Here is a 25,426-nt window from a genome sequence, read left to right as displayed (position 1 = left end):
GAGGAGGGAGTAATTGATTTCCCGGGGTGGGGGGTGGTGGTGGTGACACTTTGTTGCCTTTATTACAATAATAATCCTTATTGGTTTGTAAAATTACTCCAAAAGTAGAAAGACGGAAATAAAAATCAACGGAAACCCTGCCATTGGAGGGAACATCTTGGTGAACATCTTTGCAGACATCTTTCTTTCCGTCTTTGTACATACAATCTCACATGCTGTTCTGCAATATGCTTTTCACTCAGTACACACAGATGTACATCATTTAATGATGCTATAGTATAACACTGTCTATATATAACTTATGTGAAATAAAATTCATATTTTATGGCAAGACAAGAAAAACTGAGACATAAAAAATTTTCTCTGCCATTTGGCTGCCTCTCTCCCCGCACTGTGCACTGTGTATGCACATTATGCATCACGCAAACCTCCCCTTCCGCAGAAATACCTCGCAACCATCAAGTGCAACATTCTCCTAGCATCAACAAGACAACACCTTAAAAGATTACGTTCGGGCTTCCCTGGTGGTGCGGTGGTTGAGAATCTGCCTGCCAATGCAGGGGACGCGGGTTCGAGCCCTGGTCTGGGAAGAGCCCACTTGCCGCGGAGCAACTGGGCCCGTGAGCCACAACTACTGAGCCTGCGTGTCAGGAGCCTGTGCTCCGCAACAAGAGAGGCCGCGATAGTGAGAGGCCCGCACGCCGCGATGAAGAGTGGCCCCCGCTTGCCGCAACTAGAGAAAGCCCTTGCACAGAAACGAAGACCCAACGCAGCTAAAAATAAATAAATAATTAATTAATTAAAAAGAAAAAAAGATTACGTTCCTTCTTGATCTTGTAAGGGGTCACATGACCCACCACTTTGTACCTGCAGATCCGTATTATGCAAACTGTCAATAATCCACCATTTGATGTACAACCCTCTGTCTCAAAAAACTTATATGACTCTGCTTTGACTTGTAAAGGGTGGAACAGTTCTCAGAGCTTTCTGAGATGCTCTTCCCGGGTTATAATCCTCAATTTGGTTCCAATAAAAATTTCTATTTCTTTCTTAGATCGACTGATTAATTTTTCATTGACACTATTTAACCAATCCCTATTGATGGACAAAAATACAATTTTTTGACATTATAACAGTGCTCTGATGAAATTCTTACTGTCCTTTATTATTTATGAGATTCTCCTTCGGGTAAATTCCTAGAAGTGAGAATGCTGGGTCAGAGTGTGAACAATAAATATTTTGACACATATTCCAAACTACCCTTTGGGAAGATGGTACCAGTTTCCACTCCAGCTATCAAAACAACTGCTCACTTCCTTTAACAGTTGATGGATGACACTGGATTTCAGCAAAAATGAAAAACATCAATAGCCTGCATCTCAGTTGTTGTTGCTGTTATTTTTTCAAGTGGATCTCAGTGTTTTTCGGAGGCACAATTCTTGTATTATTTTTGAAGGTAAATGTCTCTTCATATATTTGACCCTTTACATCTCTCCTTTTTAAATTGCCTATTCATGCTGTTTGTGCATTTTTTTTTAAGAAAAGGGGGATTTGTTTTATCTTATTGATTTTTCAGAGAAATTAAATTTAAAGAAATTAACCTTTGTTATTCAGGTAGCAAATATTTTTCTTAATTTGTTAATTGGGAGATTTTTACCATATAGAATTTTTTTACTTAATGAACTGTGGATTTTGTAACATGCTTGGCCTTCCCAAACTCACATTATAAAAATACTTGCTCCTATTTTCCTAGCATTTTCTTTTAAGAGTTCAATAAATATTTTAATTATTTATTGTTAAAGTATATTTATATATAGACTGTGTGTTGGGTTATAAAGTTGTGATGCTGATTTTTGGTTCCTAGTATTTTTATGGTTCTATTTGTTATATTTAAATCTCTGATTGAAGTTATGAACTGAAATGTGTTTCCCCAAACTCAGAGGGTGACGCCATACCCCCGTAAAAATTAATAAAGGAAAGCCTCATTAAAATGGAGCGAGGCGGCCAGCAGGGGGAGCTCTCATGAAGTCATGAAGTACCACTCAAGTCGATTACTGGAAGCACTGTCAATTTCAAACCCCAACAGAAGAATCAGCAACAGGAAAGGACCCCTCAATTACAAGCCCCAACAGGACATCTCCTACAAGAAATCAACTACCCCAGCAAACTGGGCCAATGAGAAACTACTGTCACCCTGAACTCTCACTTTTCTCCAAAGGACTTCCATTCAAAACAACCCTCCCAGTGTCTTCCTTTTTCTCTATAAAATAACATTCCTCTCCTTTGTTTGTTGGACTTGCCTATAGTTTTTGCTGTAGCATGCTTGTCCTGAATTGCAAGTCTATTAAGTACTATTCCCAAATAAACCCATCTTTGCTGGTAAAATAGCTGACTTTTCTTTTTAAGGACAACACCCCCGACGTAACTGTATTCGGAAGGCCTTCACAGAGATACAGTCGGTCCTCTGTATTCATAGGTTCTGTGTCAGCGGACTCAACCAAACACGGATGGAAAATGTTCAAAAAAAAAAAAAAATCCAGAAAGTTCCAACAAGCAAAACTTGAATTTGCTGCACACCAGCAACTACTTACACAGCATTTATGTTGTATTTACAACTGTTTACATAGCATTTCCATTGTATTAAGTATTATAAGTAATCTAGAGATGATTTAAAGTATATGGGAGGATGTGTGTAGGTTATATGCAAATACTACACCATTTTATATACGGGACTTGAGCATCCTTGAATTTTGGTAACTGAGGAGGGTCCTGGAACCAGTCCCTTACTGGGGATACCAAGGGATGACTGTAATTCAGGCTAGCTGAGGTCATAAGGGTGGGACCCCAATCCAGTAGGATTGCATGTGTTTATAAGAAGAGGAAGAGAATCTAGAAGGCTCTCTCTTGACATGAGCACAGAGGAAAGGCCGTGTGAGGACACAGTGTGAAGGCAGCTGTCTGCAACCAAAGGAGAGAGGCCTCACCAGACAACCCTGCCGGCACCTTAACCTTGGACTTGGAGCCTCCACAACTGTGAGAACACAAATTTCTATCGTTTAAGCCACACAGTCTGTGGTATTCTGTTATGGCAGCCCTAGCGGATGAATACAATCCATCTGATATTTATCTGGATAAAATTAGTGGTGTATGCAGCTTTGTTTTCCAAAGTGCAAGCCATTTCCAGCAACACTTATTAATACTCTGTTCTCTACTGCTTTGAGATGCCATCTGGATTGTATTTCAAATTCCCAATACACTTGGGTCTATTTAGGGACTTCCAATTCTTTTCCATTGATTTGTCTATTCCTAAAGGAGTACCATAAATCTTTAAGTACTATGATTTTATAATAAACTTTAATACCTAGTAGGAATATTCTACATATCTTCCTCCTCAAATATATACTTTTTTTTTTTAACTTCCTGGATACCCTTACATTTATTTATCTAATTGAAATTTACAATAATTTTAAGTTTGCTTTCTTCAAAAACAGTGATAGAATTACTCCCTTTTTTAAGGTGAATAATATTCTGCTGTGTGGATATACAGACATATCTTGTTTATTGTGCTTCACTTTACTGCATTTCATAGATATTGCATTTTTTTTTATAAATTGAAGATTTATGACAACCACGCATTGTCAGATGATGGTTACCAATTTTTAGCAATAAAGTATTTTTAAATTAAGGGATGTGACATTTCTTTTAGACATAGTGATATTATTGCACACTTAATAGACTACCGTATAGCATAACCGTAAATTTTATATGCACTGAGAAACCAAAAAATTTGTGTGACTCACTTTGTTGCGATATTGGCTTTATTGCGGTGACCTGAATCAAACCCGCAGTGTCTCCAAGGTATGCCTGTATACAGTTTGTTTATCCATTAATCTGCTGATGGATACTTAAGTTGCCTCTGTCTTTTAGCGTTTCTGAATAATGCTGCTATGAACTGGGTGTACAAATCTCTCTCAAAGAGCTTGATTTCAGTTATTTGGGATGTACACTCAGAAGTGGAGTTGATAGATCCTGTAAGTAACTCATTAAAAAAATTTTTTTTGAGGAACTGCCATACTGCTTTTCACAGTGGCTGCACCATTTACATTCCTGGCAATAGAGCACAAAGGTTCCAATTTCTCCACATCCTCATCAACACTTGTTTTTTTCTGTTTCGGTGATAGTAGCCGTCCCGATGGGTGTGAGGTGATGAAAAAGGTTTTTAACACCAAATGCTGATATTTTAGTCCCATCTCTCCTGTGGTAGGGGTTGTTGCTACTGTCAGAACCTATAAAATGCAAGCGGGAGCCCAAAGATACAGCTGGAAGGACTCCACCAAAGGCTTACATGGAGGAGACTCTGAGGCTTGGTGGAAAAAGGCTTTGGTATCTTGAAGAAACAAATCAAGAATGACCAGACATCTGGGCATCCAGTAGCAGTGACCAGTGCAGTCAAAAGGGATACTGAGGCCGAGTGACCTTAGCTGTTGCCTCACCAATGAACATGGGGCTTTTGACGTCCTGAAGAGCTCTTCACTGGGCTGGGCACAGGCTATTCAGAGGGCTCACCCTGCAAGTCCAGTTCCTTTAAGAGGCTGAGCTTTCAGTTGAAGGATCCTTGCCCAGAAGATCTGTAGCGCAGATGACACTGAAGGGGTCCTAGCAGCTCAGCACAAAGTTAGAGACCTCACAAGGCAAGAGTGGACACCCGCCCCAAAGCAGGGCCTTTGTTTCATAGCCCTGATCAAAGAGCATGCCTGCAGGTGTTGTGTTGTTTCTTTGTGATGTCTGAGCCAGTGTAGTTGCAGATTTCCTACCCCTTTTTGGTAGGAATGAAGCCTATGATACACGGATGGCCTCACCTGACCCTGATTCTCTGCGATTGATTTGGGCTGTTCTAAGCCAGTCCATCCTTCAGTGTGACCTGCTATGACCCAAGTAGTGTGTGCGATCCCAAGACAAGATGACACTCAGCCCCTACTCGAAGGAATTCCTGATCTAGTGGGAACTTCGCCAGAAACTTTCTTACAGTCCTGATAAATATCACCACATGTAAATGATCACAAAATATGCACATCTGTTATCTCCTTTAGTAAAATGCAACTGTACAGAATGAAATAATTTTGCTAAAGAAAAGAAGCATGTGTTTGCATTATATTTAACTTTCTAATTGAGAGTATATTTATGTTCCTAGGACACATGTGACCACTTGGTTGGGTGGCAAATTCTTTGCAGCATTTTAGAATTTTTACAGAATTTTAGGCTGGCATCTTCTGAACTGAGGTGCAATGTTGTCCAGACTGATAATTCCACCCTTTGGTGGGGGTGGCGGTGGGCAATGTAGTGCAATGATAATCAAGGATCTGGGTTGGTATCCTCAGTTCATCACATAACAACTGTGGGCCTCGGTTTTCCTGTCTGGGGTACCATTAGTACCAACATTGGAGGTCTGGCATGAGGATTCAAGCATCTGACACGTGTTAAGTCAGGTGCACTTGTCCTAAATGATCGCTTCCCCTGCCTGTATACTTGATGTGCTCTTTCTTTTGAGGTTAAGTAACCTCAGCTGTATATGCGTTTCATGGTTGATCATTTTCTATCACATTCTTTCCTGGACTATGACGAGCTGTTTGGATCTGCAGGTTCAAATCTTCCTCTGTTTAATGAAACCTTTTTATTTTTATTTTTATTTATTTATTCATCTATTTATGGTTGTGTTGGGTCTTCGTTTCCATGCGAGGGGGCCACTCTTCATCGTGGTGCACGGGCCCCTCACTATCGCGGCCTCTCTTGTTGCGGAGCACAGGCTCCAGACGCACAGGCTCAGTAGTCGTGGCGCACGGGCTTAGTTGCACTGCGGCATGTGGGCTCTTCCCAGACCAGGGCTCGAACCCGTGTCCCCTGCACCGGCAGGCAGATTCTCAACCACTGCACCACCAGGGAAGCCCCAATGAAACCTTTTAATATTCTATCCTTAGGAGTATTTTCTATTCCATTTCTTCTCTCTGCTGGGAACATCAGTATCCACATGTTGGAATGCTGTTGTCAGTCTTCATTTCTGTCATCCTCTCTCTAGCTGCTTTGATCTGACTCTTTGTCTTTTTCTTTTGCTTACTGTGCGAGTTTCTTAAGCCTGTCCTCCATGTCATTAATTTGGTTTTCTATAGCATGTGTTATACTCTTTGCTCCTTCTTTTTATTTTATTTTTTTATTGAAGTATTGTTGATTTATAATGTTGTGTTAGTTTCAGGTGTACAGCAATGTAATTCAGTTATACATACATTTATATCTGTATTTTTCAGATTCTTTTCCCCCTTACAGGTTATTACAAAATATTGAGTATAGTTCCCTGTACTATACAGTAGGTCCTTGTTGGTTATCTATTTTATATATAGTAGTGTGTATCTGTTAATCCCAAACCCCTAATTTATCCCTCCCCCGCTCCTTTCCCCTTTGGTAACCATAAGTTTGTTTTCTATGTCTGTGGGCCTATTTCTGTTTTGTGTATAAGTTTATCTGTATCATTTTTTTAAGATTCCACAAATAAGCGATATCATAATTTGAAAAGATACATGTACCCCAATGTTCACTGCAGCACTGTTTACAATAGCCAAGACATGGAAGCAACCTAAATGTCCATCGACAGATGAATGGCTAAAGATGTGGCACATATATACAATGGAATACTACTCAGCCATAAAAAAGAATGAAATAATGCCATTTGCAGCAAGATGGATGGACCTAGAGATTACCATACTAAGTGGAGTAAGCCAAAGAAAGACTCTTTGCTCCTTCTAATGGTGTTCCCCACCCCCTCTCAAATTCTTTCCTTAGCTTTTCTACCTCCCTTTCAACTCATTATTTTATCTCTCCCTTGAGCTCTTGTTTCACAGATTCTATGTTTGCTTTACATTTTTTGGAGACTATAAAGCAGTCACCTAAAATGTTCTTTGGTTTTTTGGAAGAAGACTTCTTCCTAAGTGAGTGCTCCATTAGCCTTTCATACACTAGAGTCTGGTCCTTGATACCTTGGCAGAATATTTGCATAGGTCTAATGTTTCTTTTTTTTTTTTCTTTTATACTTAGAGGGCAGTTCTAATCCAAGTCTGCTATTTGTGCAAGAACAGTATGGGGAGGTTCTCTTTGACCCCCTTCATTGTTTGCTGAAGCAATATTTGAATATTCTCTTTACAGTGTGGCTAGAACATCCTCGTTCAGTGCTTTGAGTGGGTGATGAGACCGGAGGCAGTGGAAAGTCCTAGTTCAGGTAAGTTATTCTTTAGTGCTTTAAAGATGTTTAAAGATGTTTCATACTCTCCCCAGTTTGTCCAACCCCACGGTGAAAATCTTCAGTTTTTGGCCAATTCCCACTTTAGGGCAAGCAGACCATCTTTGTGAAAAGCCAGGTGGGTGGAATGCCAAGGCTCACAGACCAGTGTCTGTTTTTCCCCTCTAAACTGGCATATGATTAATGAATAGATATTTTCCAGGCAGAGGTGAAAGAAGTCTTCCAGATGAAGAGACTATCATGTGAAAAGGCAAAAGAGCATGTTACAGCAGGGCATATTTAAGAAATTGCTAGAGAAAGTGTGAGTGTAGACATGTGGAAGGGAGTACAAAGAGATGAGCCTGGAGGGGTATTAATAGTTCCTCGGACACCATGAGTGGACCACTTGTAGGTCATGCTAAGGAGCCCCTATTTTATCCAGTTTTAAATAGAGGGATTCAAAGTCAGATTTTTATACTAGACTAATTTAGAGAAAGGGGAAGGACAGATCTGAAGGGGCAAGACTAGAGGCAGATCAACCACCTACAGCTTCTGCAGTTGGTCAGACAATAAATGTGACCATGAGGATGGAGGTGAGGGGAGAGATCTCAGAAATGTTCAGGGAGCTAAACTGGTAGTATATGGAAATATATCAGCTATGTGGGATGAAAGAGAGTTTCTGGTTTGAGAGACCAGGTAGATGGTGGTATAAAGAAATGAGGGAGAGAATACACAAAAAGAACAGGATGAAATAAAAAAAAGGCCAGTTTTGGATGTGCTGATTTTAAGGCTTTGGGGGATTGACCAGTAAGCACCTAGATATACAGAATAAAAGTTCAGGGGGTTGGGCTGGAGACACATATATTAAAAAGTCACAGGAGCAGATGAGTTTACCCAAGAAGACCCTGAAGGTTTAAAAGCAAAGCGGGCTAGGGATAAAACTAGAGACCACTAGCGTGAATATGGCAGATAGAGATCCAGTAATGGAAACAGGGATGAGTGACCAGAAGTAGGAACAGAAATACTCTGAAGAGTCAGTATCTGCTCAAAAGTGGGAGAGCAGAATCAGTTACCACATTTCAGATCAAGAGGGGGAATTATGGGTTGTTAATTATGAACTGGTTTAAATTTTTAAAAAACTTTGAAACAATTCTTATATCGATTCTTAAGTAAATGACATAACACATTTTGATGGATTAGACAGTTAAATGTAAAAACTGTAATAATAAAGGAAGTAGAAAAAATATAGGTTGAGTGTTGATCTAATTTCATCATGGAGAGGCTTATGTATAAAGCAAAGGAGTCCACAAGGAAATATTGATAGTTTCCATATTAAAATTTTTAAACACTGGTACATCAAAAATAATCAAAGACTAAATTAAAACACAAACAACAAACTGGGAAAACTATTTGTAATATATAATATACAAGAAACTCTTACTAATCAATACAAAAAAGATAAGTACAACAGAAAGTTGGGCCAGGGGTAGGAACAAGGTGATCAATGTGATACACCACATTAACAAAAGGAAAGACAAAAACCACATGATCATCTCAACAGACTCAGAAAAAGCATTTGATGAAATTCAACATCCACTCATGATAAAAACTTTCACCAAAGTGGGTAGAGAGGGAACATATCTCGACATAATAAAAACCATTTATGACAAACCCACAACCAATGTAATACTCAACAGTAAAAAGCTGAAAGCCTTCCCATTAAATTCTCACTTCTATTCAACATAGTACTGGAAGTCCTAGCCACAGCAATCAGACAAGAAAAAGAAATTAAAGGTATCCACATTGGAAGGGAAGAGGTAAAGCTGCCACTATTTGCAGATGACATGATACTCTATATAGAGAACCTTAAAGTCTCCACACAAAATTATTAGAACTAATAAATGAATTCAGCAAGGTAGCATGATACAAGATCAATATTCAGAAATCTGTTGCATTTCTTTACACTAACAATGAAATATTAGAAAGAGAAAGTAAAAAACAGTCCCAATTAAAATCACACAAAAAAATACCTAGGAATAAACTTAAATGAGGAGGTGAAAGATCTGTATGCTGAAAACTATAAAACATTGATAAAGGAAATTGAAGATGATTTAAAGAAATGGAAAGATACCCCATGCTCGTGGATTGGAAGAATTAATATTGTTAAAATGGCCATACTATCCAAAGCAATCTACAGATTTAATGCAATCCCTATCAAAATACCCAAGACATTTTTCACAGAATTAGAACAAATAATTCTAAAATTTATATGCAACCACAAAAGACCCAGAATTGCCAAAGCAATCCTCAGGAAAAAGAAGAAAGCTGGAGTCATAACCCTTCCAGACTTCAGAAACTACTACAAACCTACAGTAATCAAAACAGCATGGTACTGGTGCAAAAACATACAGACAGATTAATGGAACAGAATAGAGAGCTCAGAAATAAGCACACACACCTATGGTCAATTAATGTATGACAAAGGGGGCAAGAATATACAGTGGAGAAAAGAGTCTCTTCAACAAGTGGCGTTGGGAAAGCTGGACAGCTACATGTAAATCAATGAAATTAGAACACTCCCTCACACCATATACAAAAATAAACTCAAAATGGTTTAAAGACCTAAATATAAGACATGATACCATAAAACTCCTAGAAGAGAACATTCTTAGACATCTCCCAAGGCAAAAGAAATAAGAGCAAAAACTAAACAAATGCAACCTAATAAAATTTAAAAGCTTTCCCACAACAAAGGAAACCATCAACAAAACGAAAAGACAACCTACAGAATGGGAGAAAATATTTGCAAACAATGCAACCAACTAGGGGTTAATATCCAAAATATATAAAGGGCTCATACAACTCAATATGGAAAAAACGAACAATCCAATCAAAAAATGGGCAGAAGACCTAAATAGATATTTCTTCAAACAAGACATACAGATGGCCAGGAGGCACATGAAAAGATGCTCAACATTGCTAATTATCAGAGAAATGCAAGTCGAAACCACAATGAGGCATCACCTCACACCGGTCGGAATGGCCATCATCAAAAAGTTCACAAACAATAAATGCTAGAGAGAGTGTGGATAAATGGGAACCCTCCTACACTGTTGGTGGGAATGTAAATTGGTGCAGCCACTATGGAAAACAGTATGGAGGTTCCTTAAAAAACTAAAAATAGAGTTACCATATGATGTAGCAATCCCACTCCTAGGCATATATCCAGAAATGATGAAAACTCTGATCCGAAAAGATACATGCACCCCAATATTCACAGCAGCACTATTTACAATAGCCAAGACATGGAAACCCAAGTGCCCGTGAATAGATGATTGGTTTAAGAAGATGTGGTATAGGGCTTCCCTGGTGGCACAGTGTTTGAGAGTCTGCCTGCCAATGCAGGGGACACGGGTTCGAGCCCTGGTCTGGGAAGATCCCACATGCCGCGGAGCAACAAAGCCCGTGAGCCACAACTACTGAGCCTGCACGTCTGGAGCCTGTGCTCCGCAACAAGAGAGGCCGCGACAGTGAGAGGCCAGCGCACTGCGATGAAGAGTGGCCCCCACTCGCCGCAACTAGAGAAAGCCCGCGCACAGAAACGAAGACCCAACACAGCCAAAAATAAATAAATAAATTAATTAATTAAAAAAAGAAAAAAAAGGAATTAGATTTATATTAAAAAAAAAGATGTGGTATATATATATATACACAATGGAATGTTATTCAGCCATTAAAAAGAATGAAATAATGTCATTTGCAGCAACATGGATGCACTTAGAGATTATCACACCTAGTAAGTCAGAGAGAGAAAGATAAATATTATATGATATCACTTATATGTGGAATCTAAACAATAACACGTATGACTCTATGTGCAAAACAGAAACAGACTCACAGACATAGAAAACAAACTTATGGTTACCAAAGGGTAAAGGGATAGGGAGGGATAAATTAGGAGTATGGGATTAACAAATACACACTACTGTACATAAAATAGATAAGCAACAAGGATTTACTGTATAGCACAGGGAACTATATTAGATATCTTGTAATAACCTACAATGGAAAATAATCTGAAATATATAAAAATATAATTATATATATTTAAATATATATATATAACTGAATCACTCTGCTGTACATCTGAAATTAACACAATATTATAACTCAATTATACTTCAATTAAAAAAGGGAAATTATACTGAAAAAATTGGAAAGAATGGAAATACCCAAGGATAGGAGACCAGTTAAATAACTGCACATCAGATGAAGATATTAAAATGACATTTTAGGAGAGTATTTACTAACCTGGATATATAATCACAATATACCGTTCAGTGAGAAGTCAGATTGCAAAAAGTAATAAATTGATGAAATAAAATTTATATTTTAAGGCAGCACAAGAGAAATTAAACATGAAATCCTCTCTGTCTGTTTATGCCTCCTCCCTCCCTCCCTAATGTGCCGTGTGCATTTGCATTACACGTTTAAGCAAAGGTCCTCAAAGGTGGGAATGCTTGATCAACTGTAAAGATCAATTTTTTTCCCTTTCTTCTGAGGTTAGCAATGTAACTTCTTAAAAGAAGAGAGTTCTTTCCCAGGGCTGTAGGGGGTCATGGTGACTTGCTGCTCCCTACCTGTTTACCTGGACTATGTATCCTTGGTGAACTTTACGTAAAATATCAGTATGTCATTTTGACGTATGATACTTTGTCTCGAAAATGTATGACTGTGCCTTTAACTTCTAACAGGTGAAACAGTTCTCAGAGCTTCTGAGAGTCTGTCTCCCTGGTTACAATCCTCAGTTTGGCTCAAATAAAATTCCCCTTTTTTCCTTCTTAACTTGGTTGTTAACTGAATTTTCATCAACAAAATGTATATTACAACCATAATTTTATAAAAAGAAAAACAGATAAACAGCTGGATGGAAAAACATGAAAATGTAGTGGTTATAGATTATTTAAATTTTCTTCTTCATACTTCTCTATATTTTCCAAAACTTCCTAAAATAAATGAGTACATTTTTTATTTTAAATTTTATATGTTTCTTTTTTAAAAAATTTTTATTGGAGTATAGTTGATTTACAACGTTATGTTAGTTTCAGGTGTACAGCAGCAAAGTGATTCGGTTAGACATATACATGTATCCACTCTTTTTTAGATTCTTGTCCCATATAAGCTATTACACAGTGTTGAGTAGAGTTCGCTGTGCTATACAGTAGGTCCTTATTCATTATCTATTTTATATATAGTAGTACTATTTTTATAAACAGAAAAACTGCATTATTTTCAAGACAAGATTTAAAGCCCCCAGATAAAGATGCCTACTTTCTCACATTCTCACTTTAAGTTCTCCCTTTCTCTTTGAAGAGCCTTTAAGTATGCTACATGCCTTGGGATATGTCTAGTTCACTCTCACATATTTATGGTTTGAAAAAAAGTTCTAAATGGAATAAGTAGAGCATATGTAACCTCTATCTTGAACACTCGTAAATTCAGTTTTTGTGTCCTTGTATTTCCTAACTAAAATATTTTTTGATCATGTATTCGCTTTTCTTTTAAGCGTCAAATGAGAAAATCTCCAAGACCAAAAGTAAGTAGGAATATTCCTTTCTCTAAAGCTATTCCCCTTTTCCACACTGTTTTCTCCAAATTTTTCATACCTTTTATGGAGAAGGATTGTGAACAGCTGTCATTATTTCTCATGATAGAATCTCTCTTCTTTTATGGCAGTTCCTTCTTTCAGCACTAGTTTCACTACTGCCGCCATCTCTTTGGGTGACTTTATGCACATTTGTCATCTGCCATTCTTCTTTTCCTGCCCTCATTTTTTCAGCAGTCTATAGAAGGGAGGCTGACATAGAACAGGGCGATCTGTCTGTCAACAATCAGCAAATCAAGCTTGTGCTGTTTTTTTTTTTTTTAATTTTTATTTTATATCGGAGTATAGTTGATCTACAATGTTGTGCTAGTTTCAGGTGCACCACAAAGTGATTCAGTCATACATATACATATATCTATTCTTTTTCAGATTCTTTTCCCATTTAGGTTATTACAGAATATTGAGTTCCCTGTGCTATACAGTAGGTCCTTGTTGATTATCTATTTTACATATAATAGTGTGTGTATATTAATCCCGAACTCCTAATTTATCCCGCCCCCCCCGCCCCCCCCGCCCCCGGCAACTTTCCCCTTTGGTAACTATAAGTTTGTTTTCGAAGTCTGTGAGTCTGTTTCTGTTCACTTGTATCATTTTTTTAGATTCCACATATAAGTGATACCATATGATATTTGCCTTTGTCTGATTTACTTCGCTTAGTATCATCATCTCTAGGTCCATCCATGTTGCTGCAAATGGCATTATGTCATTCTTTTTTATGGCTGAGTAGTATTCCATTGTATATATGTACCACATCTTCTTTATCCATTCATCTGTAAGCTTGTGGTGACAAGATTAATTTCATCCCAAGGGCAGCGCTTTTCGGGGTTGTCAGCACACCCACAGCTGTTTAAGTTATCTACTGAAGGCAAGCGAGAGAGATGGGCCTAATGCTGCTAGGCAAGTCTGTCAGCTTCCTGGTCCCTGGCTGAGAGGTACCGGTTTGCTCAAGGTGTGCATCCATCCCCAGAGCCTAACAGGCCACAGCCCATGGGGTTGGCCCAGTGTCAGGAGAATCAGGGCACCCTGAGGGGTACCCAGTGGAGAGGAAGCTCCCAGAAGCCCTCCTGGGAGACTGGGACCTGGCCTGCTCAGGGCCTCTGTATCTCCCCCAGGGGACGCCTTTTCTGCAGCTGAAGTCTTCTCTTGGGCTGGACAGTCAGGCTCCAGAAACCACTTTCTCCACTTAAGAATCTTATACTTTGCTCAGCTCGTATCTGCCATAATTTCTCAACAAATTTTCCCTATCAGATGACCCATGTCATATATGTGCTTTCCCAAAAGAACTTTATATTGCTTGAACCTCTAAAGGGTGAGAGTAAGAATAAGGTTATGCATGCCCTTTTCCAAGAGACCAAAACAGTTTCCAAGTCATCTTTTATGTGCTTGCTATTGATTGATTGATTGATTGATTGATTGATTGATTGACTGCTGCGTTGGGTCTTCGTTGCTGCACGCAGGCTTTCTCTAGTTGCGGCGAGCGGGGGCTACTCTTCGTTGCAGTGCGCGGGCTTCTCATTGCGGTGGCTTCTCTTGTTGCGGAACACGGGCTCTAGGCGTGTGGGCTTCAGTAGTTGTGGCACGCGGGATCAGTAGTTGTGTCTCGCGGGCTCCAGAGCACAGCCTCAGTAGTTGTGGCACACGGGCTTAGTTGCTCCGCGGCATGTGGGATCTTCCCAGACCAGGGCTCGAACCCGCAGGCAGATTCTTAACTACTGTGCCAGCAGGGAAGCCCCTGTGCTCTTTACTTATTTTTTAGGATCCTGAGTACTATTTGCTAAGCTTTCTGCTTTTGGGGAGGCCATATAGGTTCTATGCTGAATCCTCCCTGTGCTTACGATGCATGGAACACATTTACTTTTTTTTTTAAGCAGCTGATACAGGTTCGCAAAGAGGAACACCCAGCTTTGTTGGGAAATGCCCCGGTGAGCTTTGAGGTAGGATGGAGAAGAGTCACATGGATGCTGGGGGAGAGGGCTGAGTTGGGGAAGGCAGTCAATAAACATTAAAGGAATGAAGGTAGTATAGGCAGCTTTTGGCAGGAAAGAGCTCTCTACAGCGGCCCCCTTTGTCTTGTCACTAACGTTACACCAGGTGCCCCCCATGCTCTACTCATCTCCGGCCCTAGCACCCCTTTCACATCGTTTGACCACACAATACCTTGCCTCATCTGTTGGTTCTTTCCATAGATCAAAGAAGTAGAAATGAAGAATAAGTAATTAACAGATGACCAGATCTCTTCCCTAGCTTCTGCGTCATTAATCTCGCCAACAAACGGTGTGAACAAGACAGCATCTAAAGAAAGATCACGAGGAATCAACAAGCCTGCACACACGCCTGCACGCAGTGGGAGATGGCGAGGACTCGGACCCCCTATCTCAATGGTTCACTGAGATTATTATTTCCCTTTAAAACCTTTCATGGCTGAGCAGAATCTTTGGAGGTGGTTCTGGGGGGACTGCCGGCATTCTGATTAAAAGCAACTTTCCTTTCTACCAACATTTGTCTCTCTCTCTCTCTCCAGTATTGATTTATGAGCTGCAAGCAGCTGGACCCGATTTGGTAACAGTAAGGAGAGGCAAGAAGGATGCTGAGGGTGTGTGTGGGGAGGGTCTCTTAACGCAGCGGTATGTGTGGGTTTGAGGGCTGGCTGTGGGCTATATGCTGAAGCCTCTCTTCTACGTCCTGCAAAATCTGGAACAAAGTCTATGTTGACACTAGTGCTTTTATGCAGATGATGTTTGCGGGGGACAGACAGGAAGACAGTGGATATTTCTACATTTTTCCTCCATGACCTGCCCAAACCTCTCTGAGTTCACACGAATACTTTTTCTTATATTTGCAACCCAAACAACTGCTTAATGCGGTAGTTTTTCCCTTCTCTCCCCTTAACAGACCTCTCCTTTATTCCCCTGAGCTGCAAACGCCATCATTTCCATCCTTCCTTCCCCCATGAGATGCTCTTCCAAGCAGAGCAAACTACGAAGCCTGGAGGTGGGCTCTGCAGTCGGCGACACACCGTACAAGCCATGGGGCTCCTCTCTGGTTTCATGCCCGATACGTGTCCTGCCCAGGCTGTCCTCTGGGTCCCCCTCTGTCATGCTTCCACCTGGGAGCCGGCTCTGTGGGACCTGTCACTGCAATTATTTCTTCCACGGGGCCTCCAGCTGTTTCCCCTTGTTCTTCCCTCTCTCCGGGCCCCATGGAAGGCACGGCACACTCGCTTTTTCTACATCCTCACCATGCAGTCAGCCTGTCCTTTTTCCCCTTCATCTGGACCTGGCGTTCCCCTCACTGTTTGTATGAGGTCAGTGAATTCTAGGTACTGCTCCTCTCCTCCTTCCAGCTTCCTCGGTCATTTACCCCCAGGCTCCCTTTTTCCTTCTTCCCCTCCTGCAGTAAACTCTCACCCACCCTAGAAAGGCCACTTCTTCTCCCTGGTGACGCTATTCCTATTTCCACCCTCCTCATGGTCCTTATCAAGGTCAATCTGGAGTATCCTTGATGGAGTCTCTTTCTTTCCACATTCTGTTTTTATTGTCTGGCTAATTGATATCAATACACACTTTTTTTTTTTTCACCAAAGAGTTGCATCAAGTAGATTTTTCCCCAAAGCCATCCTGTGCCTTGAAGCAAGGGGCGTCTAGTGATTAAAATCAAGTGTGAGGGAATCCTGTGGCGGTCCAGTGGTTACGACTTTGCCTTCCAATGCAGGGGGTGCGAATTCGATCCCTGGCCGGGGAGCTAATAGGATCCCACATGCCTTGTGGCCAAAAAACCAAAACATAAAACAGAAGCCATACTGTAACAACTTCAATAAAGACTAAAAATGGTCCACATCAAAAAAAAAAATCTTAAAAACAGTAATATCAAATAAAGTGTGAGCTTAACACCCATGAGGATGGCTATTATTTTAAAAAAAAGGAAAATAAGTATTGGCAAGGACGTGGAGTAACTGGAACTCTTGTGCATTGCTTGGGAGGTGGGGAGGATGTAAAAAGGTATGGCTACCATGGAAACTGGTATGGTGGTTCCTCAAAAAAGTTGAACACAGAATTACCACATGATCCAGCAATGCCACTTCTGGGCATATACCCCAAAGAACTGAAAGCAGGGACCCAAACACGGGCACACTCACGTTCACAGCAGCGCTCTTCACAATAGCCAAAAGGGGGAAACAATCCAAATGTCCATCAACAGATGAATGGGTAAATAAAACGTGGTACATGCACATAATGAAATACTATTCAGCCTTACAAAGGAATGAAATCCTGACACACGCTACACTGGACAAACCCTGAAGGCATATGCCAAGTGAAATAAGCCATACACAAAATTCAGACAAATACTGCAGGATTCCATGTACATCAATGAGGTACCTCGAATAGTCAAATTCATAGAGACAGAAAGTAGAAGAGAGGTTGCTGGGGCTAGGGAAGGGGGGGACGGGGAGTTAGAGCTTACTGGGTAGAGTTTCTGTTTTGGGGGGATAAGGAAAAAGCTCTGGAAATGGATGGCTGCACAATACCGTGGATGTACGCAATGCTAGTTAACTGTACACTTAAAAGTGGCTAAACTGGTAAATTACACGTTGCATGTATCTTACCACAATTTCAAACAAACAAAAAAAAAGTTCAAGGTTGTGTGAGCAAAACCCAAGCCAAAAAACCACACGTGACCGTGAAGCTATGGCCGGCGTGTGGTTCCTCAGGGCCACCTCTGTCCTCAGGCAGCCCTGGATCATCTCCGCTGTGACGACACTCTGCCAGCTCTGAACCAAATCTGACACGGCTGTCACTGGCCCTGGAGTTACCACAGAGGCCGCAGATCCCCCTGGGCGGCTTCTCCCGGGATCAAGGAGCCGCATTTCCATAACCCACTCACCGCAAGAACGGGACTGCCCATCCCTTGAAGCCACCTGAGTAACGAACTAGACTCTGAGTTGCCTTATGATCTCTCCCGCCTCTTTTGGAGACTGTGCATGTGCCTTTAGTGACTCCTGAAGGGCCCTTCCTCGTGGGGACATGTGGTCCCCACCATGACTCCTGGGTGGTGATGGTCACAGGTGAGACCTGTTATCACCGAGTGTATCTTCCTCGCCAAAGTAAAACTCCCCAGCAAGGTGACTGTCCTATCGCCAAAACCGGTACCCACCATCTTTCCAGTCCTCAGGCCATGGACTTGACAGTTGGGGTCTAGCTTCTCTCTTCCTGGCGGCTCCCACACTTACCCTCTAAGTTCTGCTGAGTTGCTCGCGCGCTGGCCTCTCCATTCTGCCTCTGCTCTCTTCCCCTCGAGGCCTCTCCCGGGTACCTCGGCCTCTGACAACTTTATTGACTGTTGTTGGTCATCCCGTACGTAGCCTCGGCGCACACCCAGTCGTTTTCATGAACTGTACCTGTGCACACAGCATCCCCCAGCTGCCCTCCCAGCACAACGACCAGCTCTTCCGTCAAGTCCAAGGGCTCGCAATGAGCCACAGTCAGCTCACACTAGCCTTCCCTTCTCCCCCGTGTCACCTCACAACCCACTCCCAGCTCACGACTCCCGGGAGTCCTCTCTGAGCAACATGACGGGAACATTCCATTCGTGTTTATATCCCAGGACTGCACTGAGACCAGAGCATGTGCTCAGGCATCTTTGTCCAAAGAGCGAATCCCACCGCATTCTCGTCCTCTCAGCAAGGTCTGTTCTAGCCTGCTGACTGTCTGCAGTGTTCATCCTTAGACCCATTTCTACGCCACTGGGGCTCCCCCTCTTTAAGAACTGTTTCTTTTCTTGCTTCCTCTTCTAGCCTAGGGATCAAGGACTGAGGTCTAATTTGTAGTTGGTATCAGTACGTGCACATATAGCCGGTCCATTTAGACCGATGCATATCATCCTGCATCCCCTTCTCGCATGGTATATACACTGTGTCGCTTACTGCACTTGCGTACTGCCTCCTTGGACAGCTCGTACCTGGAGGTCCCCAGGGAAGGGGGATAACCATCCTGATGGAAGCAGGAGCTGGTGTTATCTGGCCACAGCTCTCGGGGGTGGGAGCCTGGGGAAGGGACTGCTCGCTCTGCCAACAGAAGGCTTTAGGAGTCCCCCAGTGCCCCATGGATTCTGTCTTATTTGAATCCCAGTGCCTGGGTGAGAGCCCTGTGTTGGGTCCCAGAAGGCCACAGACACATTGGACTCGTGTTTCCTGCTGTCAGATTCCCGATGGGCCTCCAGGTGTATTACAGTCAATGAACCTAACTAAGTGGCATCTCAGAGCCCCTTGCTCCGCCTGGCCTCCTGCTCGCTTCAAAGTGGCACCTGGAGAAGAGCTGGCTTCATCTCACGTCAGCTCCTCCAGCGTGCAGACAACTACACTCCTCCGAGAAATGAACATGGTGGGAGGCGGCTGGCACCTTTCTTCCCTTCCCTCCCCAAAGGAGCGTATGACAAACGCTGTGCATATGGTTCGATGCTGCACTCCCGACAGCGCCCCTGTCAAAATACCCGATGTTGTTTAACCTCAAAGTCACTGGATCAAGCAGGAAAACTATGACGGATCTCACGGTTCAACTCTCTCTCGCTTACTGGCATGACAACGGAGCTAAAGAGAGCTGAGATGAATATGGGTCTATTTTTGGCGACTCCTCATGGAATTCACACACACTGTGTATTCTGCGTCCCTTGGATGCTCAGGCACGCTCAGAACTCCGCAGCAAACGCTCGTGTGTCAATGTTAGAGCCGCCAGTGTTGGCTGGATGCTCTGTGGGGCGACGCACTTGCTCTCGTGAGGCTGCTTTGAGCACGGGGGAGGGGTGGGCACTGTTCAGAGCTGAGCGCTGGTCAGGGGGCCAGGCTGGCTTGTGCAAGCTTACCTTCACTCTGTCCATGCACGCCTCCATCTTCAGCTGCTCCACAGCCTTCCTGGCTTGGGAGATGCTGGCAGTGCTGTTATTGGACATGACTTCTTTCATCCTGCTGCCCCTGAAACAACCAAAAGTTAAGGGGTTGAAAGAGCTGCTGTTCCAAACGTCAGGCAGAAGCCCCCTCAGCTTTCTCGCCTCCTACCCCCTGCCGCTTCTCTTCCCAGGCCAGGGAGCCATGGGGGCAGACCCTCCTGCGAAAAGAGGAAGGCGGGCTTCATCCGAGTGATGGGAGCAAGTCGTCAGGCTCCTGTTTGTCAGACTTTCTTAGCCCCAGCGAGAGGAAGCAGAAGATAACAGATGGTCCCAGAGTCACCTTAGCACCCCCACGGCCGTAAGTAATACCTTGATATTTGTACAGTGCTTTGTTAGTAATAAATCATTTTCATACACATTTGTTCACTCACTCCTCTAGCAGCCCTGAAAGTTGGCAAAATAGACTGAGTTTTGTTTTACAAGTAAAGAAAGTGCAAAACTCACGAGAAATGAAGCCAAGAGTCAAAGGTCCCACAGCCACAATCTGTGGACCCAGAACGCAAACGCAAAGCGTTGAAGCCTAGCTGAAGGTTCTTTCCACTGTCTCACATGGTGTCCTCTAGCCGGCTACACTGCAAAGTGCAAGTTTCCCCCTGAATGAGCTTGCTTTATTATTCTTTTCTTTTAATTAATTTATTTATTTGGCCACGCCATGCAGCATGTTGGATCTTAGTTCCCTGACCAGGGATCCAACCCACGCCCCCTGCAGTGGAAGCAGTGAGTCTTAACCACTGGACCGCCAGGGAAGTCCCGCTTTATTATTCATTTTAATTTGCTGTCATTCCAAAACGTTTACAGACTTTATGTTGGGAGTTCGTCTTTTTTTTTTTTTTTTTAAATAAATGTATTTATTTATTTTTGGCTGTGTCGGGTCTTCATTTCTGTGCAAGGGCTTTCTCTAGTTGCAGCGAGCGGGGGCCACTCTTCATCGCGGTGTGCAGGCCTCTCACTGTCGCGGCCTCTCTTGCTGCGGAGCACAGGCTCCAGACGCGCAGGCTCAGTAGTTGTGGCTCACGGGCTCTAGAGCTCAGGCTCAGTAATTATGGCTTACGGGCCCAGTTGCCCCGCGGCATGTGGGATCTTCCCAGACCAGGGCTCGAACCCGTGTCCCCTGAATTGGCAGGCAGATTCTCAACCACTGCGCCACCACGGAAGCCCCTGGGAGTTCGTTTTTAAACAAGAACACATACACACACATACACACCTATCCCAAGCATAGATTTGTTTTTCTAGAAGGGGGAAGAAATTCTTCCTGACCCAACATGTCATTCTGCCAGAAGACCCCTGTGATGCTAATTGCTCCACAGCAAAGCACATGCCGTAGGTTATCGTTACCGCATCTAACGAGAAAGTACCCAGAGGAGGTCTACTCGGGCTAGCCCGAGAGCCGGGGGTTTTCAGCAGCGCACAGAGAGGCGGCAGGAGCCTAGGCCGGTCCCGTGGTGGGCAGGCCACACTCTGGCTTTTCTCATTCACACTGACTCTCTGGCCCAGGTGAGGCCGGATGGCAACTTCATCTGTCCACAGGCAATGTTCGAAAAATAAAACTTTCTTCTTCTAAGACAGAGCAGCCACCAAAACCAGAGTGTAACAGGTGTGTGTTCCTACCTTGGCCGGGAACTTTTATTTCCCAGGAGGGGAAGGAGAAAGAAGCATGAGTAGTTGAGGATTTTGAAACCCGGGGGGGCAGCCTCCCACCCCCGCACTCTACCGAGATGCGCGTGCAATTCTGCACGTGTGTTCAGGGCTGTGGCCCTGTGTGCCCACGTGCCTGATGCACATGCCCTCTGCCAGCCTGTGTGCGCGGGGCGGTCCCTCTGTGCACGTGCGTGTGTACGTGCCCCTGTGTCCACACAAAAGGAGGGAGAAGATGCAGGCTATTTCCCAAGCCTCCTCAGCCTGACCGACAAGTGAAGAAGGACCCTGAGATCACTGTCCTCAGATTCGGGTCGTCCAGCCCCGTTCCTGAATCCACCCCTTGCTTCCCTCATCACTGACTTGGGGGCTTCAGGAGTTGGGGAAGTGGAGGGGTGGCAGGGACCAGGGCGGCCTCATGAGAGGAAGCTGAGCCCGGGGTCAGCAGGAGTGAAGAAAGGAAGATGTGGGGGAAGGGCAGAGGAGGGGAGGGGGCTCTGAACTGCATGTGGGTGTGTGAGTGTGTGGGTGTGTTTGTATCAGTGTGTATAAGTGAGGGTGGGTGTTTGTGTGTGTGAGTGTAAGTGAGGGTGGGTGTTAGTGTCTGTGTGAAAGTGTGAGTGTGGGTGTGTGGGTGTGTGAAGAGTGTGTGAGGGTGGGTGTCAGTGTGTGACTGTGTGTGGATGGGTGCGAGCGTGTGTGTGTGAGGGTGGGTGTGAGTGTGGGTGTGAGGGTGGGTGTGTGACAGAGTGTGTGTGAGTGAGGGTGGGTGTTAGTGTGTGTGTGGAGGGTTGGTGTTTGTGTGTGTGAAAGTGTGTGTGAGTGAGGGTGGGTGTGTGGGTGTGTGAAGAGTGTGTGAGGGTGGGTGTCAGTGTGTGACTGTGTGTGGATGGGTGTGAGCGTGTGTGTGTGAGTGTGTGTGTGAGTGAGGGTGGGTGTTAGTGTGTGTGTGAGTGAGGGTGGGTGTGAGCGTATAGAAAACTGTTACCAGCAGAACCGGATCCCCGTCCGACCCCCTGGAACCACCCTCTCCCTCCCCGCCGCCCCGGGACCGGCCCTGACCCCGCTCCGCCGCTTTCTCATCCTTCTCCGGGTCACAGAGAAAGGGCACATTTTCACCCCTCTCCTCAACACAGAGCGAGAAGTCTGGCCAAATGCTTAATATCGGACAAAGATCCTTTTCCGTTTCATGTCCGAGAGATAAAATAAGCAGGTGGGGTGGGCCCAGCACCTGGCGCCATATGTCTTCTCCCTCCTGCGTCCCCTCCGTGGGCCCCTCCGCATTCCCGCTCTCCCCACCGGGTCCCCCTCCAGACTGCGTCCGCCCACAGCCAGGAGGGCTCCGCTCCCGGGCCCCGGTGCCCCGCTTCCTCCTCCTCAGCCTCAAAGCCCCAGGGCCTCCACAGTGTCCGCCAGACCACAGCCTCTCCCGGCCCCGTTCAGTCCCACCGCTGGCCTCGATGACACAGCCCCGCATCGTCATCACTCTCCCAAGGCTTGTCTTCTGCCCTCTGTCCCCAAAACCCAGCACTTTCAATCTAACTCCTTCCCCTCCCAACCCCCTCGGAAGGGCTGCTGGAGAAACGCCCCCAAAAGCTGGGGACTGGTGCCCACAGACATGAGAGGCCAGCCTGAGCGGGTCCTCAAGGCAGCCTGGCGACCTCAGCCCGTGCCCATCACCCCTCCCTCTGCCCTCCTGACCACTTCAATCTCCATCACCTCCTCACCACCTCTGTCCTCTCGCCCTTGAAAGGCGACCTCAGCGTCCACGGAATAGAGGAAAAGCCGTTCAGGCAGAACCTCCCTGACTCCAGCTCCACCTCTCACGGTTGCTCGGTGTCCACACGCATCCTGCCCTCCATCCGTGCCTCTGCATCAGGACCCGCTGCGGGCCCTCCCCATGGCTGCCCCCTTCCCTGCTGCCCCTCCCCATGGCTGCCCCCTTCCCTGCTGCCCCTCCCCATGGCTGCCCCCTTCCCTGCTGCCCCTCCCCATGGCTGCCCCCTTCCCTGCTGCCCCTCCCCATGGCTGCCCCCGTCCCTGCTGCCCCTGAGAGCTTCCCACCTTCTGCTCCAGGGGCCCATGACGCCACACGCCCGTTTCCCACCTCCCTTGCAGAAGGACCAGAGCGCACGAGCCTGTCCTAATCAAGGCGACATGCGGGGAAATCTGCAGGGCACTTGTAGGAAAGGTTTTTCTTCCTAGTCAAGGCCCGCCAGGAGAAGCCCCAGTCTTTGGCTGGCTTCACTGAGAGTTGCCATAGTGACGTTGGGGAACGGACCCAGGGCAAAGGCAGGAGACTCATGGAGAAACAGATCCAGAGCCCTGAGACGCATGGGTCCCGGACACTCTACTTCGGGCCCTTGATACTGACAGAATATATTCCTCACGGTCTAGGCCACATTTCTTGGGTCATCTGTCACTTGCAGCCGAAAGCATCTCCTTACCCAAGCCTGATACCTCACCTGTGGTGGACCTCTCCCCTCCTTGGGGCTCTGCCCTGCCACTCACCCCTCTTTCTCCTGTAAAATCAGTGTCTCTGGGTGCCTTCTTTCTCAGCACATAAAAATACGTTTATGTCTTTTTCATCATCTCCAAACAAACAACAACAACACAACATAAAACCCTCCCTTCCCCACCATTTCCACTCTTGCTCAGGAAGGAGGTGGAGAGGTAACTACAGATGCACATAGAAGGGCCGCCTAAGTAACTAAACGTGGAGATGCTAAAAGTAAGGATGCAAAGCACTGTCGCCAGTACAGGGATGACAAGCCTGCCCACGTCACCCCCCTGCTCTGCTGCCCCTGGGCTCACTGACCCCATTTATAGGATGTCACTCTTGTTGCCGTCAGTGACTTACAAACCACTTCACACGTGCCTGTTTCTGTTCTTTCTCCAAGTGGCCGGTAAGGTTTCTCAAGCATGCATACCCAGAATCCAGACTGTGGCGCCGCAGACCAGAACCTGTATCTCACAACCTCCCGAGGTGATTCTGGCACGTCCCAGAGGTGGAGAACCACGGCTGGCTGTAAATCGTTTAAACTCCGTTGTTCCTGTATGTCCATCAGATCACCTTGGAAGGTGTTCGTGTACCTTCAGGACTCTTTAATCAGTCCTTTACAAATTTTAATGGGCATATGAATCCCTGGGGATCTGGATAAAATGCAGATTTTTTGATTAAATGAGTTGGGGTTTGGTCCAAGATTTTGCATTTCTAACAAGCCCCCAGTTGCTGCTGGTCTGGGGACCACACTTTGAGTAGCAAGGCTCTGAATCACCAAATGTTAATATCGGAAGGGACCTCAGAGGTCCAGGTCCTACCCCTTTATTTTTCGAATTTTCAAGGAGGTTAAAGAACTTAATTTTGCAGAGATCTTTAATGGAAGTGGAAGGAAGCATTTCCCCGATGCTGCCCGGGCTGGTCACCCCTCCTCAGCCTGGCGGGGCCTTCAGGGCACTAAGAGACCTTTACCCATGCACTTGGGCTAGCCTGCTCTCCCAGGACACACTCACCCCTCGAGTGATCCTAACCCAGCCTAACTTGGGCATGCAATGGCAGGGAGGATTCCCCCACCCCCTGTGGTAGGCAAGATAACCCAGGGACATAGTTGGCCGTGGAGAAGGAAATGGCTTTTGTCAAATGGAGCTAAAGGTAACTGAGCCTTTTAAAGATATGACCCCATGGGAAGGTCTCTGAGGGCCTCCCTCCCCTACCTGGTCAGGCACCTCTTAGGTTCCATATCTCTGCCCTTTCAAGACTGTAACTGAGAAGGACCCTATGGGGCCTTCCCGGGACAGACCTCTCCCCCATATCCTCCACTTTAGCTCCTCTCTGAAGCACCTAGATAACAGTATCTGATGCACATTCCTGAGTTGTTTTGTAGATCCTAAAACCCCCACCAAATGGAAGAAATTAACTACCT

The 25,426-nt window shown here is 44.8% G+C and overlaps 1 protein-coding gene across 1 annotated transcript in view; it reads right to left on the bottom strand.

Moving 5' to 3' along the window:
* The window catches only part of GNG4 (G protein subunit gamma 4), a 30,386-nt gene extending 10,503 nt beyond the window's left edge, over positions 1–19,883 (bottom strand). The window contains exon 1 of the mRNA XM_068548841.1: positions 19,785–19,883. Within this exon, the coding sequence (XP_068404942.1) occupies positions 19,785–19,883 (99 nt within the window). The remainder of the gene's footprint in view (positions 1–19,784) is intronic.
* Between the last annotated feature and the right edge of the window lie 5,543 nt (positions 19,884–25,426).

The sequence above is a fragment of the Eschrichtius robustus genome, chromosome 7 (assembly GCF_028021215.1).
Source record: "Eschrichtius robustus isolate mEscRob2 chromosome 7, mEscRob2.pri, whole genome shotgun sequence".
NCBI classification, from domain to species: domain Eukaryota; kingdom Metazoa; phylum Chordata; class Mammalia; order Artiodactyla; family Eschrichtiidae; genus Eschrichtius; species Eschrichtius robustus.
The sequence above is the reverse complement of the archived record's forward strand: the minus strand, read 5'-3'. Positions and strand labels throughout refer to the sequence as shown.